We start from the raw sequence: 16,763 nt of genomic DNA, 5'->3' as shown, positions 1-16,763 counted from the left end.
CTTTCATTTCACATCAACATTTATAATGAATACAATCTTAAAAATTGTGAGAAATTAAGATTGTTTTCAAATATTTTCTTGTTTTGCATGGCATTTTAACTGTGAATGTCATAATACTGTTAGCTTTTACTGCAATAAAATACACATATTTTATTCAGCGAAGTCTCACGAGTACAACAATATCCCCCACGAACAGGTTTTATGATGTTTTGGAAAGTTACATGGTCAAATATAGCACGTTACATTTTTCAGTTTATACACATTGAAATTTGCTAGACTAGTAATGTTGCCTTTGAGACGGTATGGTAGCCCAGGAATGAGAATTACCCTCATGATGGCATACCATTTGCAAGAGTAGAGAACCAAGGGTATTAAATATGGGTATGCCCAGTCTTTTTAATAGCTACTTGGATATCAGCCAAGCAGGCAGATGAGGGGCAGAGCCAGCAGCAGCACACTCAATTAAAATATTTTACTATATTTAGGTGTTTTTAACATTTGTGGGTAAGGAATACATGTTTGTATTTCTGACCCTATAGTGTTCCTTTAATATGTTGATATCAAATTATTTGTCCAATCATGTGGAATTAGAACCCATAAGCACCTGGTAATATCATTGTTCGTGGTCACTGAGACCTCTCCATTCTTCTGCTAAGTAGAGGGGGAAAAATTATTTGTTTTTTATATGAGTAAAACAAATCTGTGGCTTAGGGGCGTAGTTTATGATGGCAATGCCATGATCTACATTTGTTAGCCTCTTTCCATAAAACTTTAATGAGCTCTTTGCCCCAGAACCCTTCTTGTCTCGCCTCTCTGATTCGTTTACAAAAAACTAAATAAATTGCCCTCTAAAATGTTGGTAGCCTCTTATAAGACAAAAAAGTACCCAACCACTAAACAACACAACAGCAAATAGCAAACCTACTAAACAGTGTGCCCTCTACAAACACCAATACAATAGTATGAATACAAAGGAGGAGTAGGGATGCAAAATGAAAGATAAGCAATTCTAAGGTGCAGATATAAAAATATATACAACCTTGTAATGATGAAGTAAGCGATATCTATATAAAAATAAATAAATCGCATATAGTGTATTACAGAACCAAAATGTTATAACACGCAAGATGATTGTGGGAACTCACAAGATTGTAATGTAAAACAGGCCCATCATCCTCAGTCAGGCAGGATCTTCAGTATATGAAGTAAACAGACTCTTCTATAGACTTGGAATAAAAGAGACCAAATGATAGTGCAGACAGAAAATATATAGAATTAATTTAATATACAATTGACAATCCCTGAGGAAGTCGACTAGACGAAACGCGTCGGATTACATCACTTGGGGACTTACTTTGATGCTGTTGATACCACCTGAGTGTGGTTTTTATGCTGTTTTACTTGGATCCTTTTGTAAGTGCATTTGTATTTTAAATTAATTCTATATATTTTCTGTCTGCACTATCATTTGGTCTCTTTTATTCCAAGTCTATAGAAGAGTCTGTTTACTTCATATACTGAAGATCCTGCCTGACTGAGGATGATGGGCCTGTTTTACATTACAATCTTGTGAGTTCCCACAATCATCTTGCGTGTTATAACATTTTGGTTCTGTAATACACTAGATATTGCTTACTTCATCATTACAAGGTTGTATTTATTTTTATATCTGCACCTTAGAATTGCTTATCTTTCATTTTGCATCCCTACTCCTCCTTTGTATTCATACAGCCTCTTATAAGTCTGTTGCAATCCACTGTTAGAAGGACAACCTTCCATTTCTAGTTTGTTAAATCAAACTTTGATCATGTTTTATGTGTATGGATAAACGATCTATGATTGTCCATCATACCTACCAATCCTTTGGATCCTCTGGGGCCCTATGGACAACATATGGTAGAGGTGGTTCAATCTAATGTGAATCTTGAATGTAATTTATCTATATTACAAACTTTCCCTTTTCCCTCTCTTTTCTTCTCTATAGTTTTCAAATATTTAAAAATCCACAGAGTATTCGGTGTGGACTAGACATTGCTATCTATGATACTTTGATATATTATTTCTTGTTGTTTGCTATATAAAAAGAGTCTTAGTTTACAGATTATACCAATGCAGGGGAAGATCAAGGTTCCTCCGGGCCCAACAGACATATCTAACCTATTGACCTATTTCTTTAAGAAGTAACCATCAAAGCAACTCTAATACAGAATTCACCTCTTTTATTAAGTGCCATAGGTGGATGATGCTGCATACATTCAAAAGCTGCAATAAATTCTAGTGAGATTTAATGGGCAGACAAAAAAAAAGACAAGACATTTACAGGTCGCACAAAATATACAGTTTTCTGAATCGCTGAGTCTGAAATGACCCACCCATTATGTTGATAGAGCTGCTTCTCATTCTTAAAACTGAACCAGCAACATACCCTCAAAGCAAGATTATAAGCACTTGATGTTTGGGCCATACATTAACTAAAACAATATGGCTCTAAGCAAGCATAACAAGACATCGCTTGCTTCTCCTTTTTTGCGTAAGGTTTTGTTTTCAGTACGTTGCCAGTGGCTGATTTATTGCAGAAAATATTACATTTATGGATGCTTTTATGCTTCTAATGTCAGGAAAATGAATGCAGCTCACATAAATACACCTAGAGTGTTTCTTTTACGTAAACAGAATAATTTATTGTCAAGGCTATGTATAAGGCTGCAGTAAAAGTCTCCACTTTTGCTTTTTTTTTTTCACGTAAGAGTTTTTTCCCCAAAACAGAATATCCCCTTCGGCACATGTCTTAAAGAAAGGAAAACTGGTTTTCGTTCAGGAAATTATGCAAAAGGTTTGTGCATTTGCAATTACAGTAGATATTTTTTTGCTTGCAGGGTTATTTACTAAACTGAGAATTGTCAGAACGTCAATGTACATTTCAAATTTAAAAGGACAACAGTCATCTCAAAACAATTTTTTCATCAGTTAAAGGAAATAGATTTTATTTTTAAATGAAGCATATGTAAGAAAAATTAGGAAAACTCATCTTGGGTCAGACAGAGTTTGAAACCCAACAGTATCTGTGGTCTTAGACTGTCGGTTTTCATATTTTTTCTTCTTTTGTATAATGACAATGTGTCTTGAAATATTACAGCGTGTTGACTGCTTAAATGTGATGTGCATGTAACGTAATGGATGGAACATTGTCTAACACTATCAATAAAATACTAATGGAAAAAAAACAGAACTGTCTGACCTAAGGCGCATGTATATTATTATTAATATTTACATAGCGCCAGCAAAATTCTGTAGCGCTCTACAATGGGTATATGGCTGAAGGATCTTGTCACATACTAAAGGCTTGCGATGAGTTTAGATCTCATTTTGTAACACATAATTTAATTTAAAAAACTAAAAAAAAAAAAAAAACATTTTCTTCTAAACTTGATGAAATGATTATTATATTAAAAATGTTTTGAAGTGACAGTTGTTCTTTAAGACCAATGTAGCTGAACTGTAAAAATACTCCACGTCAACAATGCATTCAGTTTGGCTACTTTGGCTTTAAATTAGCTTAAGTAAGCAACAAATTCAGGTTCCACCATAAGGGATTATAGTTAAGTCCATATTTTGTGTCATTGCTCACTCGCTTAGATTAAAGTGACTGGCAGGTTTCTGCCAATGTCAAGCTCTATTACGGTATGCAGAGCATACTGCCCTTATTGTTTTTGTTGAGTTGGTCCTGTTCTAGAGCAGCTATGACCAAAGTTATCTAGTTTGGACATAGCAGCCTTCTAACATCCAGTCCAACACCAAAGAAAAAAAAAAAAGGAAATAAAATCATTGACAGCGCATGGTTATTCAGAATGCATAGTTCGGTTGGAATTTTACATCCTCTTGAAAACTTCCAGCTCAATTCTCGTCATGTCTTTAAGATTCTTTACATTATGGAAGGGACAGTGGCAGAGGCCAGGTTATCACACAATTACGAAGAATAATCTTAAGACTAGAATTTATTTTCTGTTTGCGTCAATAAACTATGTTTATATTGCTAGTCAGAACTGTATAGGATGAATGACTAACAAGACATCCTCTTTCTTTAGCTACAATATTCCATATTTATAATGTTCTCATTGTGACAAAGAACAATCTTTGCTGGAAGATTGTGAACCCAAAATCGTACACCAAATCCTTCCTTTCTCCATACCAGGTGATAATCAGGACTCAAATTCAGATACAGATATTGTACTTCACATTCTATTTTCTTTAAAGTAATATTTTGCATTGGATTCCCTGTGTTTCATCTAAACCTTTGGATGGTATCTTCATTGTGTTTATTGGTCAAAACTGGCATGCTCCTATATTGTTCTAGAGTTTCATAACCATAGAGCTTAGTACTGTAAGAGGAGACTGAAATAACAAGAAAACAAATGAAACTTTTTTTCTTTAAACAAAATCTATGAATTTAAAAAAAATCATATACAGAAAACAAGAAAAAAATAGTTTATTGAAACCCAAAACAAATGCAAAAAAAGCTTGAAAAAAATACTACATTCTTTTCCTCTACAAACCAAGCACTTATACCGCCTCTTGTATCTGTTCTAATTTAACTAACAACCGATCAGTACTTTGCTTTAGGTCTTCAAGAGACTCTTTCATGGATCCCAATTCTTTTTCATTGGTTTCAATTTTGACAGAATATGCTACCAAACTGTCCACAGCTGTCCTTAACATCTTCAAGTCCGTTTCCAGCTTGTTCACAGAGGAACTTAGTGCATCACTGGAGACTTGTTCAGAATTATCAGATGTGCTAACTTTACTCCTAAGTTCATCTATGCTGCTTTTCCATTGGTCATAATTGTCCTTCAAATCTTCTATTTGACTCCTGTGTCCCTCAAGCATATTAGTGACCTCCACTTGGAGTCTCTCAAACTCAGACGCCTTAACTGGAATTTGAGCTACAATAGACTTCAATTCATCAACATCCTTGGATAGATTTTGCTGACTTTCTTGGATACTTGATAAGGTTTCAGATGTTTCTGCATCTCCAGAACTAGCTGATATTTTGAGACCAGAATAGGCTTCTTCAACAGCATTCAACCTTCTGTTATATTCATCAAAGCTGGTTTTAAATGATTCTATTGTTTCCAACTGCTGAGATCCCTTCACAGTTTCCATAAGACTTTCTAGAGGACCTAGTCGTAACTCGAAATCATCTCTATTTATTTTAATCTCTTTAAGTAGATCATTGTTTGCAGAGACATAATTGTTTTCCATCTCTGCAACAGAAGAGGAGATTTGGTCAAATTCATTGTCAAGTCTCTCTAGCGCAGACTTCACATCAGAATCTTCGATTTTCAAGATCTTTTCTTTAATGTCTTCAATTTTGGTTACTTGGGCTTCCAGATCTTTTTTAAAGTCATCATGCTCAAGTCTAATCAGTGCAATTTCATTGGTGTTAGCTGTAATAGACTCTACATTTAATGCATTGTTCATCAGCCATTCAATGGAGGCCTCTTTAGCAGTATACGATGTTTGCAACTGAGATGTAACATCTTTTAGTAACCTCAATTCATCCTTAATTGAATCAAATTCTCCTAGAGAAGTTAGTTTAGCTTTCACATTATTAATTTCATCTTGGCATGATTTCTGTACCTTGGTAATTTCAATAATATCCTCATTAATTGAGTTGTTCAGCTCAGTAAATTTTTCACTCATTGTTTTTTCAAACTGAATTAAATCTCGGTCCCCTTGAGCCGTGACATCTTGGATAACATTAGACAAATCTTTCTGCAGTTTTTTAAGAATCACTCCAACTTGATCCAATTCTTTTTCACTTTTCTTAATGGATGTGTCATGTAATAGCTGTTTTTCTTGGATGTCTTTTGAGATGAATTCCACACGTCCTACTGTTTTATGAAGTATCTCCACCTGAAAGCAGAAAAAAATAAAATAAAATGTTTCAAAAAATGTCATACTTAATACACATTAAGAGAATTCTATGAATATACAATTCTTAAGTATACCTAGACTTTATGCATGGGGAAAATCCAAAATAAAACATTATGTACCTGTTTATTACATTAAAGGGACTCTACAGACCCCTAAAGTACTGTAACTTGCTTTATGTGTGACAAGTGTGTCCTCTTTTATAATTTTGAAAATAGTGCAGATTTCAATAGAAATTATACTGGTTGCACCTACCTGGCTTTTAAAGAAAACAACAGATCTTGTTACTTCCTGGTTTGGTTAGCTTATTTGCACTAAAACTCAAGAGGCAGCAAATGCCAGAGCACCTGCCTTGCAAAGACTTCTCATTGAGCTGCATTGGGACGTATGTGATTGGACAGTCGTAGAATGTCTGGGCGGAGTTAGAAGAGGAGGGCTTGCAAAGGCAGCAGACAAGAGAACTGCAGGTTTAACCCCTTAAGGACCAAACTTCTGGAATAAAAGGGAATCATGACATGTCACACGTCATGTGTCCTTAAGGGGTTAAACATATGCAAGTTTTCATTTGGGGTATATCTACTAAACAGTGATATATTTAGTATTTAGACAGTGTTGTCCACACCCCCTCTCCGCCCCAGATATTCTGGTTATTTGATTTTGACTTATTTATTGACCTCTGTAATCCTAGCTAGTTATCCTATCCCCATATTTCTGGCATCTCGATTTTGGCTAGTAACACGTTTACGCCTTTTGTCTTTTTGTATATTAAACCGGCCATGCTAAGGTCTGTTAATACGTCCTTGCTGTTGTTTTGACGTTTAGCCGTGACAGAAATGAAGTAAGTAATCTTTATTCAACTTGCCTTTTAAAAAAACTGAATAAATAAGTGGGTAAACATAAGGGAATCTATATTCCAAAAATCTTTTTTTTAAAATGCTATTTGTGCTTAAGTTGTTTTGTTGCTTAAAGTGTCCCTTTAAGCAATTTAGCCATATTTATCAAGGCAAAAACACGTTCTATTCTGATTTCTGAGGTGAAGTTGTAATCACCATGGTAACCAATAGGATGTCTATCAACTTTAGCTCCAGACCAGACTGTTTTGCATGATGTCACCTGTAGAACATTGCCGCTTTTAACCTTTTGTGGGCCAGAGTGAGCTCCCCAGTTCTTGAATGGTTATGTCAAACTAGTGGTATTCCCCCAAAAAAAAAAAAAACAACAAAACTGCAATATCTATTAGCAGCTCAGGCTATGAAGCATTTAATTAATTACGTGCTGTGACTGAGGTATTTTTAGATACATAGAATTAGCTAATTGCTGTGTGGAATTGATTTTAAATCTTAACAAGCTGATTGGACATAGTCTATTTATAGATTACTAATTATATATTATTTTTCAAGGAATATGTCAAAGTAGCCACAAACAGCATGAAATCAAATTAAAATGTAAATTAAAGAGGTCTGCAATATTTATGTGCATAAATAGTTCTTATACATTTACAGAGTTTTGGGGGACACATAGGCACAAAAGAAATAAAAAAAAAAAAAAAAAAAAGCAAACATTTCCTTCAAGACACACTAAAGCATTAGGAATACAATCATGTATTTGTAATGCTTTAGTGTCCTTTTCCCTAATTATATAGGTCCCTGCTGCGTGTGATCAAAGGCTAAAAACAAAGGCTTTTACTTACATTGGTGCTGCTTACGCTCGCCTCTTTCCACAAAAGTTAAGGAGTAGGCATGGCGTCATACATCGTTGGTCCAATCCAATGGTCCTCATAAAGCATTGAGGACCTGCTGTGTATGCACAGAGAGTGCTATGCACAAATCTAAGCTTCCCCATAGGAATGCATTGAATCAATGCTTTCCTATGGGGGCTTCCGTGTCACGTGACCAAGTTTTACTCTGTCAGAGCTGAGGAATCGCCTTTAGTGGTTGTCAATTTAAAGGGAAACAGTCATGCCTTACCTGGCCCTCTGCTCCCCTGTCCCAAACTCATTAATAAGGTGGATAGTCTGTTCCTATCATCCCTAGCCAGCACTATCAGGGACAGCTAGGAAGCACATCCTCTGCTCTCCCTGGCTCTTAATTCCTCAGCATTGAGGGATAGGTAGGTTCTTCTCCAAATGTATAAAAGTGGTTAGCACAATTAATAGATGAAATTCTAAGCTGTTTTAAGAGTTAAAGTCAATACGGACATGACATGTTCCCTTTAACCCTGCAATTTAAAAAAAAACTGCAATGCATTACAGTGCAGGGTTAAAAGGACAGGACAACTGCACCCAGTCCACATCATCGAAGTACACTGGGTGTCTCTAGTGGCCCTTTAGCAATTAAAGTATAGAGAAATTATTGGGCAGGAGGTTGCTAGAAGAAGTGATAGATTAACTGGTTTTCAATGCCATTTACAAAATAAAGAATCCTTTACAGGATTAGTGACATGCAACATTTGTTTTAATTCTAGTCTGTTCTTCGCCTGCTCTAATTCCATTGAATGGAGGGGGAGTAGGAGAGAAAGCAGGGAATGTCACCCCTCTAGAATTCAAAGTATTAAATACCTGGTTGTTATTTTGGCTATGCAATGCACATGCCAAAAATAGTTTAATGTCTAAAGAGGAAAGCTGTGTTCAGCTTGCAATCTCTCTGCTACAGAACAACAAAAGGGTTATAATGTAGGCCACTGCATGACTACCGAGTGTCCTACTTTCCATGAAGCCATTATGGATCCATGTCCCATATCAATGCTGGGAAAAAATCTACCGTAAATATAATTATTAACCCTTTCGTGACTGCTGACATGCAAGACTATCATGATATCATAGTATTTGCTGAACCCCTCTTTGCATATCTTTAGGTTTGTAGATTGCACTCTACATGTCAGCTCAGCTGCTAGTGAGGAGTTGATTATCAGCCTGTGATTACAGGCCACAAACGGTCCATATCACAATGTTGAGGGAGAATGTTGAGCAGTCTATTGGAAGTCAGTGGTGCCCCAGGCAACTGTTTATGTAGCTCTTTCATAAAAGTCTATGAAGGGTGATATAGCACCATAAAAACTACTTATAGGTTCAGCAGTTTTTATAAAAAGGTCAATAAAATATTTAACATTTGATTTTCTCTAGCTTTTTTTTTTTAGCAGAAACGCTGCATTCAATTAATATTTTCATGTTTCTTCTTTCCGTTTGGAATTGGCTGCTAACAGCGCATGTTCGTTGCTGCATTGTTTAAAAAAAAATAAAAATAATATTTTATCAAAACATACCGGGATCTTCACTGAAGTTGGAAATCCAAGTGAATTCAAAGTGGATTTCAAATTTAAGGATAAAATAGCCAAACTAGAAACATTCTACAAGTCAGATATACTGCCACATAGGCTACTATAGCTTTAAAATTTTAAATTCACTTTGGGAATTCTCACTTTAGTTAATAATCCTGAATGTCATTGGGGGTTAGGAAATAGTGTGCTATTCAAAGGCTGTCTGTCACCTCCATCTCTACACCAAATACACCAAAATTTTCAGACGAAAACGGGTCAAATTTGCCGAAATGTAAAAAAAAAAAAATTAAATAAAACTTATAATATTATTATTCATTTTTTTTTATATATATATTTTGTTTTTTTTGTAGTGCTTAGTTTAACAGACATGCTTGCATTAACAATTCAGATGATTATATATAGAAATGAAAAATAGTAATGATAACATGAAAAGTCAAGAATACTGCAATTGGGACAGGGGAGGAGGGAGTGAAAGAACACCATGGGACAGGGGAGGAGGGAGTGAAAGAACACCATGGGACAGGGGAGGAGGGAGTGAAAGAACACCATGGGACAGGGGAGGAGGGAGTGAAAGAACACCATGGGACAGGGGAGGAGGGAGTGAAAGAACACCATGGGACAGGGGAGGAGGGAGTGAAAGAACACCATGGGACAGGGGAGGAGGGAGTGAAAGAACACCATGGGACAGGGGAGGAGGGAGTGAAAGAACACCATGGGACAGGGGAGGAGGGAGTGAAAGAACACCATGGGACAGGGGAGGAGGGAGTGAAAGAACACCATGGGACAGGGGAGGAGGGAGTGAAAGAACACCATGGGACAGGGGAGGAGGGAGTGAAAGAACACCATGGGACAGGGGAGGAGGGAGTGAAAGAACACCATGGGACAGGGGAGGAGGGAGTGAAAGAACACCATGGGACAGGGGAGGAGGGAGTGAAAGAACACCATGGGACAGGGGAGGAGGGAGTGAAAGAACACCATGGGACAGGGGAGGAGGGAGTGAAAGAACACCATGGGACAGGGGAGGAGGGAGTGAAAGAACACCATGGGACAGGGGAGGAGGGAGTGAAAGAACACCATGGGACAGGGGAGGAGGGAGTGAAAGAACACCATGGGACAGGGGAGGAGGGAGTGAAAGAACACCATGGGACAGGGGAGAAAAGAACACCATGGGACAGGGGAGAAAAGAACACCATGGGACAGGGGAGAAAAGAACACCATGGGACAGGGGAGAAAAGAACACCATGGGACAGGGGAGAAAAGAACACCATGGGACAGGGGAGAAAAGAACACCATGGGACAGGGGAGAAAAGAACACCATGGGACAGGGGAGGGGGGAAGAAAATAACACTATGGGATAGGGGAGGGGGGGAGAAAATAACACTATGGGACAGGGGAGGGGGGAGAGAAAATAACACTATGGGACAGGGGAAGAACACTAGAGGGGGGAGGGAGGAACATTCGGCAGGGGGACCACTAAAAGAGAAGGGAAGTTTTTCATATTAGATTAAATTCATTAAAAAGTTTAATATTAATACAATTATAGGGGGAAAAAGTCATTTTCGGCCAAGGGCATCCTAAATTTTTGGTTTCGGCCCAGAATTTTCATTTTGGTGCATCGCTAGTGGCATTACGAAGCATTTGTGAGTGTTAAAAATTATTATATTATTCCAATAGCCATTGCCAATGTGAGAATAAGTCCTGGCCGACCATCATTTTTTTTTTTTTTTTTTTTTTAAATTGTTGTTCCAGCCAGGTTCTCAAAACAAGAGAAGAAAAAGCTGGAGGTGAAAATAAAAAAAAAAGTTCTGAGCAAGAGTCAGGATGTGATATACTGTGTTTTAAAAGAATGTTTGTATTCCTCAACTAGTCACCACTTAAATATACTTCACCACTCCCAAGGGCCCACCAGTAATTAAAGCAGTCCTGGCATGGTAACTCCCCAGAGGACACATTTATGTGTTACTCCAATATTGAAAGGGTCAATAGAAATACAAATTGAGATGGTAACTGGGAATTCTATTTCCTTGGATCAGAGAACTCTAGTCTTTAAGTGTGTGTCCTTATTTAAACTCACCTTGGGCCAAGATTCCAGAACTGTGGCATTTTTCTCCAACATGGGTTTTTGCCCTAAACTTTGCCAACTCATAGTCAATTCCCTACTTAGAGAATAACTCCTCCTTGCCAGTTATCTCCACTGAGCTAATCAAACCAGGAAGTAATAGGACCAGTTGTCTGATTGACAGTCGAGGGGGTTGAGGAGTTTAACAAAACAAGGTTAATTTATAATTGTGCCAATTACAATTGGAATCTTAACTTTTTGTAAAATAACAAACAAATAAATATTAATTAATATACACTTCACTTCATTAATTAATATACACTTCACACAAAAAGTACTTCAGCAAATCAATGTACTTAAGGTTTGGTGTGTCACTTTAAAACAAAACTCAATTATAATATGCATGACAGAGGGCCTGTAATTACAAGGTCTTTGTGGTGTGTTCACAAGCCTTTCCGGATCAACGAGTGTGAAATCTTAGAACTGACATTTCTAGAGGATGCAGTTCCCAATTTGCTTACACAGGAAAGTTTTTGATGAATATTAATTATGAAGAGCGTGAATTACTAGTGTTTTATTTCCTTACAAGCTTTATTGTATTTATATGTTGTAAACTAGGAGTGGCCAAATGGTATATGCCCAAATATTGCAGAAACACAACTTTCATGTTGTTTAATAGATGTAAGGCAGGCAAAGCACCAAGGGAGTTGTAGTTCTGCTATTAAGTTGCTATGGAGCGCCCAGGCGCTTCCTTACCTTTGGAAGTTTAACTGTTCACAAAAAGGTTTAACCCCTAAGTTGGCTCTCCAACGCCAATCCTCCCTGTAGCCATCCTCCCAACATCCACTTTCTCTAATTTTGATCCAGGAAGCACGGCCTGCTGCCAGGCAAGGCCGCCGCTTATTGGCTTAGAGAATATATATATAGTACTTACCCTTTATATGAAAGCAAACTACTGATTGGCTTGGAGAAGGCTTCACAAATTCCGGCCCTCCTGATGTTGCTGAACTACAACACCCATGATTCTCTGCCTATTTTATTCATAGAATCATGGGAGTTGTAGTTCAGTAACATCTGAAAGCATTGTGAGGCTATTGCACATGTGTGGCAAAACACTTTGCTGCACCAATCAGCATCCCCTATTAGAGATTAATTTAATTAAAGGACCACTATAGGCACCCAGACCACTTCAGCTTAATGAAGTGGTCTGGGTGCCAGGTCCATCTAGTGTTAACACTGCAGCTGTAAACATAGCAGTTTCAGAGAAACTGCTATGTTTACATTATTGTTAATCCAGCCTCTAGTGGCTGTCTCCTTGACAGCCGCTAGTGGAGCTTCCACTATCACAGTGAGAAGACGCTGATGTCCATAGTAGAGCATTGAGAGAAGCTTTCCTATGGACTGATTGAATACGCACGCGGCTCTTGCCGCGCATGCGCATTCAGCGCTAACGTCGGAAGAGGGAGGAGATTTCCCCAGCGTCAAAAGGAGCCCGGTGCTGGAGAAAGGCAAGTGATTAACCCCTTCCTTCCCCTTCAGCCTGGCGGGAGGGGGGCCATGAGGGTGACCTATTAACACTATAGTGCCAGGAAAACGAGTTTGTTTTCCTGGCACTATAGTGCTCCTTTAATGCATCTCTATGAGGAACTTCCCAAGTCTCCAGGGCAGTGTGGAGATGCTGAACATTTGAAGCACAGTCCCAGGAAGCACCTCTAGTGACTGCCGCTAAAGGTGTTCGTAGGCAGTAGTGTAAACATGGACTTTTCTCTCAAAAGGCAGCGTTTAAATTAAAAAGCCTTCGGGGACAAGAAGTGGGCACGAGAACAACTACATTAAGTGACAATAATGTCCCTTTAAAATTTAAATGTGATTCCTAAATAGCAGAACCAAAAGCAGGCATGGCTATTCACCAAAGTGTGAACTGACAATAATGCAATGTGAATTTCACATGTTTGCAGTTTGGTTATTTTAGCCTAAAATATGATTTTCACTTTGAATTTGTAACAATTGACACGTTAGTGAATAACTCAACTAAATGTAAAATATATACATTTACAATGAATGAACAATCTAAAATGTTAATGGAACAAGAAAAGTAATCCCTTACTTGCCACACTGGCATTTTAAAGGTTACGCTCTACTATTACACATACCTTCCCTTCCAATGGGTTAAATATGTAAAGACACTTTGGTGTATATATAGTACATACTTCCTTCTCCAACAGGTGTTACCCAGTTAAATGTCTTGCTAGTAGAAGTTGTATGTCTCCAAGCATACATTAATTTGAAGGTTCTGACCTTTACACTGAAATGTGGTCAAAATGCATTTCTCACCAGTATATTTTCAAACAGAAAATAAAAACACTGACAACAACACTATGAAGGCTATTCACTAAGTGAATTTCAAATTTTAGGCAGAAATAGTCAACTAAAAAAAAAAAAAAAAACCACACACACCTTACTTGTTCCCAATTTGGCTCCTCTGGCCTAAAATTTTAAATTAAAAATCACGATAAATTCCCAACAAGTCATGCTTTTAGTGATTATCCCTCACAGGAGTATTTAATAAAATGAGAATTGACAATGGAACTGGGAAATTTATGTCAAAAGATAAAAATTGGAGAAAAACAAACAAAAAAAAAGCTCCCAGCGTTGCTTCTTATTTCCCCAACTCACTTATTATGGCTTTAAATTGTGAATTCTCTCGCTAATCTCCCATAATTCACAATTTCATGTAGCAGCCCCGAGGGTTAATATTGGAACTTTAGAAGCATCTGTGGAATATACTATATATTCTCTTGTTCACCTCAAATTCTGCAATCAATTAGAATGTTTTGCTAATTTGACGCAATAAGCAACGGAATTGCACAATTTATTATACTAAAAGCTCTATATAGTATAATCCCATTGTACAGCGCTACAGAATGTGATGGCGCTATATAAATAATAATAACACATCATTATGACAACTATGATAGATTATAGTAGCTCCAACACCCACAGATAAGTTCTTCCATTAAAGTTTCATATGCAACTGTAATAATTCATTTTAAAAATGGTTCAAAGTACTTTTTCACCATTAAACACAGGTATTAAAAGAAATTGAAAGGGGTGAAAATGTCAGCATTTACCTGTTTTTGGAGATTGTTCACTGTTTCAGCCAGTTCACCCTTCTGCAAGGATAGGTGACTGAGTTTGCTGTTAATTTGGGAGACTTCCTCCAAGAGATTATACACAAACCAGCCAGTGCAGGCAGACACTGCTATCAAACCTGCATAAAGCACAAAGGTAAAAAGTTTCTTAAATACACCAGATGCAGCCCCTGAAGAGGAGGATGATGAAGATCCTTTACTGGATTTATTGCTCTTCTTTGCCACGTCATTTGCAGCGGTCTGGGAGCTGTTGTCTGCAGAGTTGCTCTTGTTCCTGTGTCTTGGGTTAGACATGATGCTGATGAGCCAGGGCTGTGAGTGCAGACTGCAAGTACTGAGCCGGACTTGCAAACACTAGTATCCCTGCAGAGCTTTCCCGCAAAGTCTAGCCAATAGTAAGTGCTACAGTGTAGCTGAATGGGCTTAGTTAGACGTTCCAAAGAAACTCACTCAGTTTGTGGGTTGTGCAAAATGTAAAGCATCCCCCCCCCCCTTGTGATCACACCCAGCCTGGCCACTCCTGCAACAGGCTGGGGAGAGTGCCACGAATACACTGAGTGCAGCTCCCTCTGTGCATTCAGCCTTGCTACAGACAGGCAGTATGATAGGTCATATTCTCTACTACATTTTATGGGGGCTGGGTACTGCTGAGGTGTACAAAAGACCCGCACATGTTTCTCAAAGAGTCTCATTTTCGTCTGTTTGGTATATTTTAATTATAAAACATATCTAGGATATTGCTTGAGCGTTCACTTTCCCAGTTGGTCATTTAAAAGCCAGTTCTCACGACCTTCAGTAAATGGAACAATTGGGCTTTATTAATTTAAACAAAAAAGTAGATTTACCAAATTTAAAGAAAGAAACGTTCAGAGTAACTTATTTTAATTATAAGTGGCACTTTTAATAGTTATTGCTTTTAGTTTATATTGAAAATACTGCAGCCAGGCTCATCAAGTTTTCTAGAACATTCATTTTCATGTTGATGGACAGCACAGGAAATTGACTGCCTGCAGTCAGAGCTGGGGCATAGATATTTGGCTACACAGGAAGTGATGTATTTTGCCACTTCCTTCCTTGGGGACCCGGCTCTAAACACCGGCGGCCGGCATAGCATGTCCCCGCCGTCCTATTTGCTTACCTGCTCGCCGGCGATCGCGGTGGGGGACTCACCTGGCATCCCAAGGAGTCCCACTGCTGCCGTTCTGACCTTGCAAGGACCTCACGATCACATGGACGGCATAGCCGTCCACAGCAGGGGGAGTGCCTGGAATGACAGGTACTTCCTCTGCTGCCTGTAAAATGTAAAAAAGTTAGAACACAGTTTAAAATGAAATATATATGTAGATCATCTACATAGGCGTCCGCAGGGGAGGGCAAGAAGGGGCACTTGCCGCCCCCCCCTCCCCCCTGTATTTTTCAGTCTGTGCCGGTATTTTTCTTTAGCGATTGATAGTACACTGCAATACCGGTGCCGGCCGACACTGTCAAAAAGGGGCCAAACATGGATGTCATTATAATTATGTTATTCTAATTATTCCCCCCTCCCCCCCACCCCTTAGTCACAAACACTGGCCAAAATTGGCATTCAAATTAGTTTTTTGCATTTTTCACACACAAACAAATACCAAGTGGCTACTAAAAAAGACTGGACATACCCCATTTGCAATACCTTTGGTTGGTCTCAAAGGCAATGTAACTGTCAGGGTACCTGAGGTCTCTGCCTCCGAGAGAGGTAGAGACTTAAACGTTTATCCGTCCGGACGCCAGGTTTCTCCTGTTCCTCGCGGTCGACCCGGTCACATAAACGCCGGCCGCGAGGGAGTCACTTCCTTATGTAGCATGGCGCCCGGAGACCGACGTCATGACGCCAATCCGGAACGACCTGTCACTCAATCCATTGGAGACTAATCAGGACTCGTCGGAGGCGTGTCTATCCCCTCTAGCCAGGGTATTTAAACATACTTCGCCCTGTTGCTCATTGCCCTGTCGTGGTTCTAGCCTGTCTAGTCACACAGTGCTCTGGTGTTTTTCAGTTATCCTCTTGGTTCCGACCCGGCTCGTCTGTCTTACTCTGTTTACCTCTGTTATCCTTGACCCGGCTTGTTACTCGCTTACCTGTCCTCTCGTTCCCTCGACCTCGGCTTGTCTCTGACCATTCTCTATACTCTCCGTACGTTAGTCCGGCCATTCTAAGGTCCGGTATACGTATCCTGTACCTGTTTGTACTTTGCGTGTTGGATCCCTGTCCCGATCCTGACATTACGACAGGGCCAATGGATCCTGCAGGTACAAACAGTCAGGTTGGGTCCTCTGATTCCAGGTTTGACGCCATGGAACACAGAATG

General features: G+C 38.8%; 1 protein-coding gene across 1 annotated transcript; it reads right to left on the bottom strand.

Moving 5' to 3' along the window:
- Positions 1-4,460: 4,460 nt before the first annotated feature.
- Positions 4,461-14,980, bottom strand: CKAP4 (cytoskeleton associated protein 4). The gene is made up of 2 exons (XM_063445359.1): positions 14,398-14,980; positions 4,461-5,913 (listed from the first exon to the last, which is right to left on the bottom strand). The coding sequence occupies exons 1-2, from the start codon at positions 14,710-14,712 to the stop codon at positions 4,561-4,563; spliced, it is 1,668 nt and encodes a 555-aa protein (XP_063301429.1). The 5' UTR covers positions 14,713-14,980; the 3' UTR covers positions 4,461-4,560.
- Between the last annotated feature and the right edge of the window lie 1,783 nt (positions 14,981-16,763).

This window comes from Pelobates fuscus, chromosome 3, assembly GCF_036172605.1.
Source record: "Pelobates fuscus isolate aPelFus1 chromosome 3, aPelFus1.pri, whole genome shotgun sequence".
Classification (NCBI taxonomy): domain Eukaryota; kingdom Metazoa; phylum Chordata; class Amphibia; order Anura; family Pelobatidae; genus Pelobates; species Pelobates fuscus.
Note: the sequence above shows the minus strand (reverse complement) of the source record. Positions and strands in the feature narration are given on the sequence as shown.

Coding starts and splice junctions, on each gene's coding strand:
- CKAP4 (XM_063445359.1), bottom strand. CDS start 14,712: ATGTCTAACCCAAGACACAGGAACAAGAGCAACTCTGCAGACAACAGC. Junction 5,914..14,397: donor TGAACAATCTCCAAAAACAG/GTAAATGCTGAC, acceptor TTCTGCTTTCAG/GTGGAGATACTTCATAAAAC.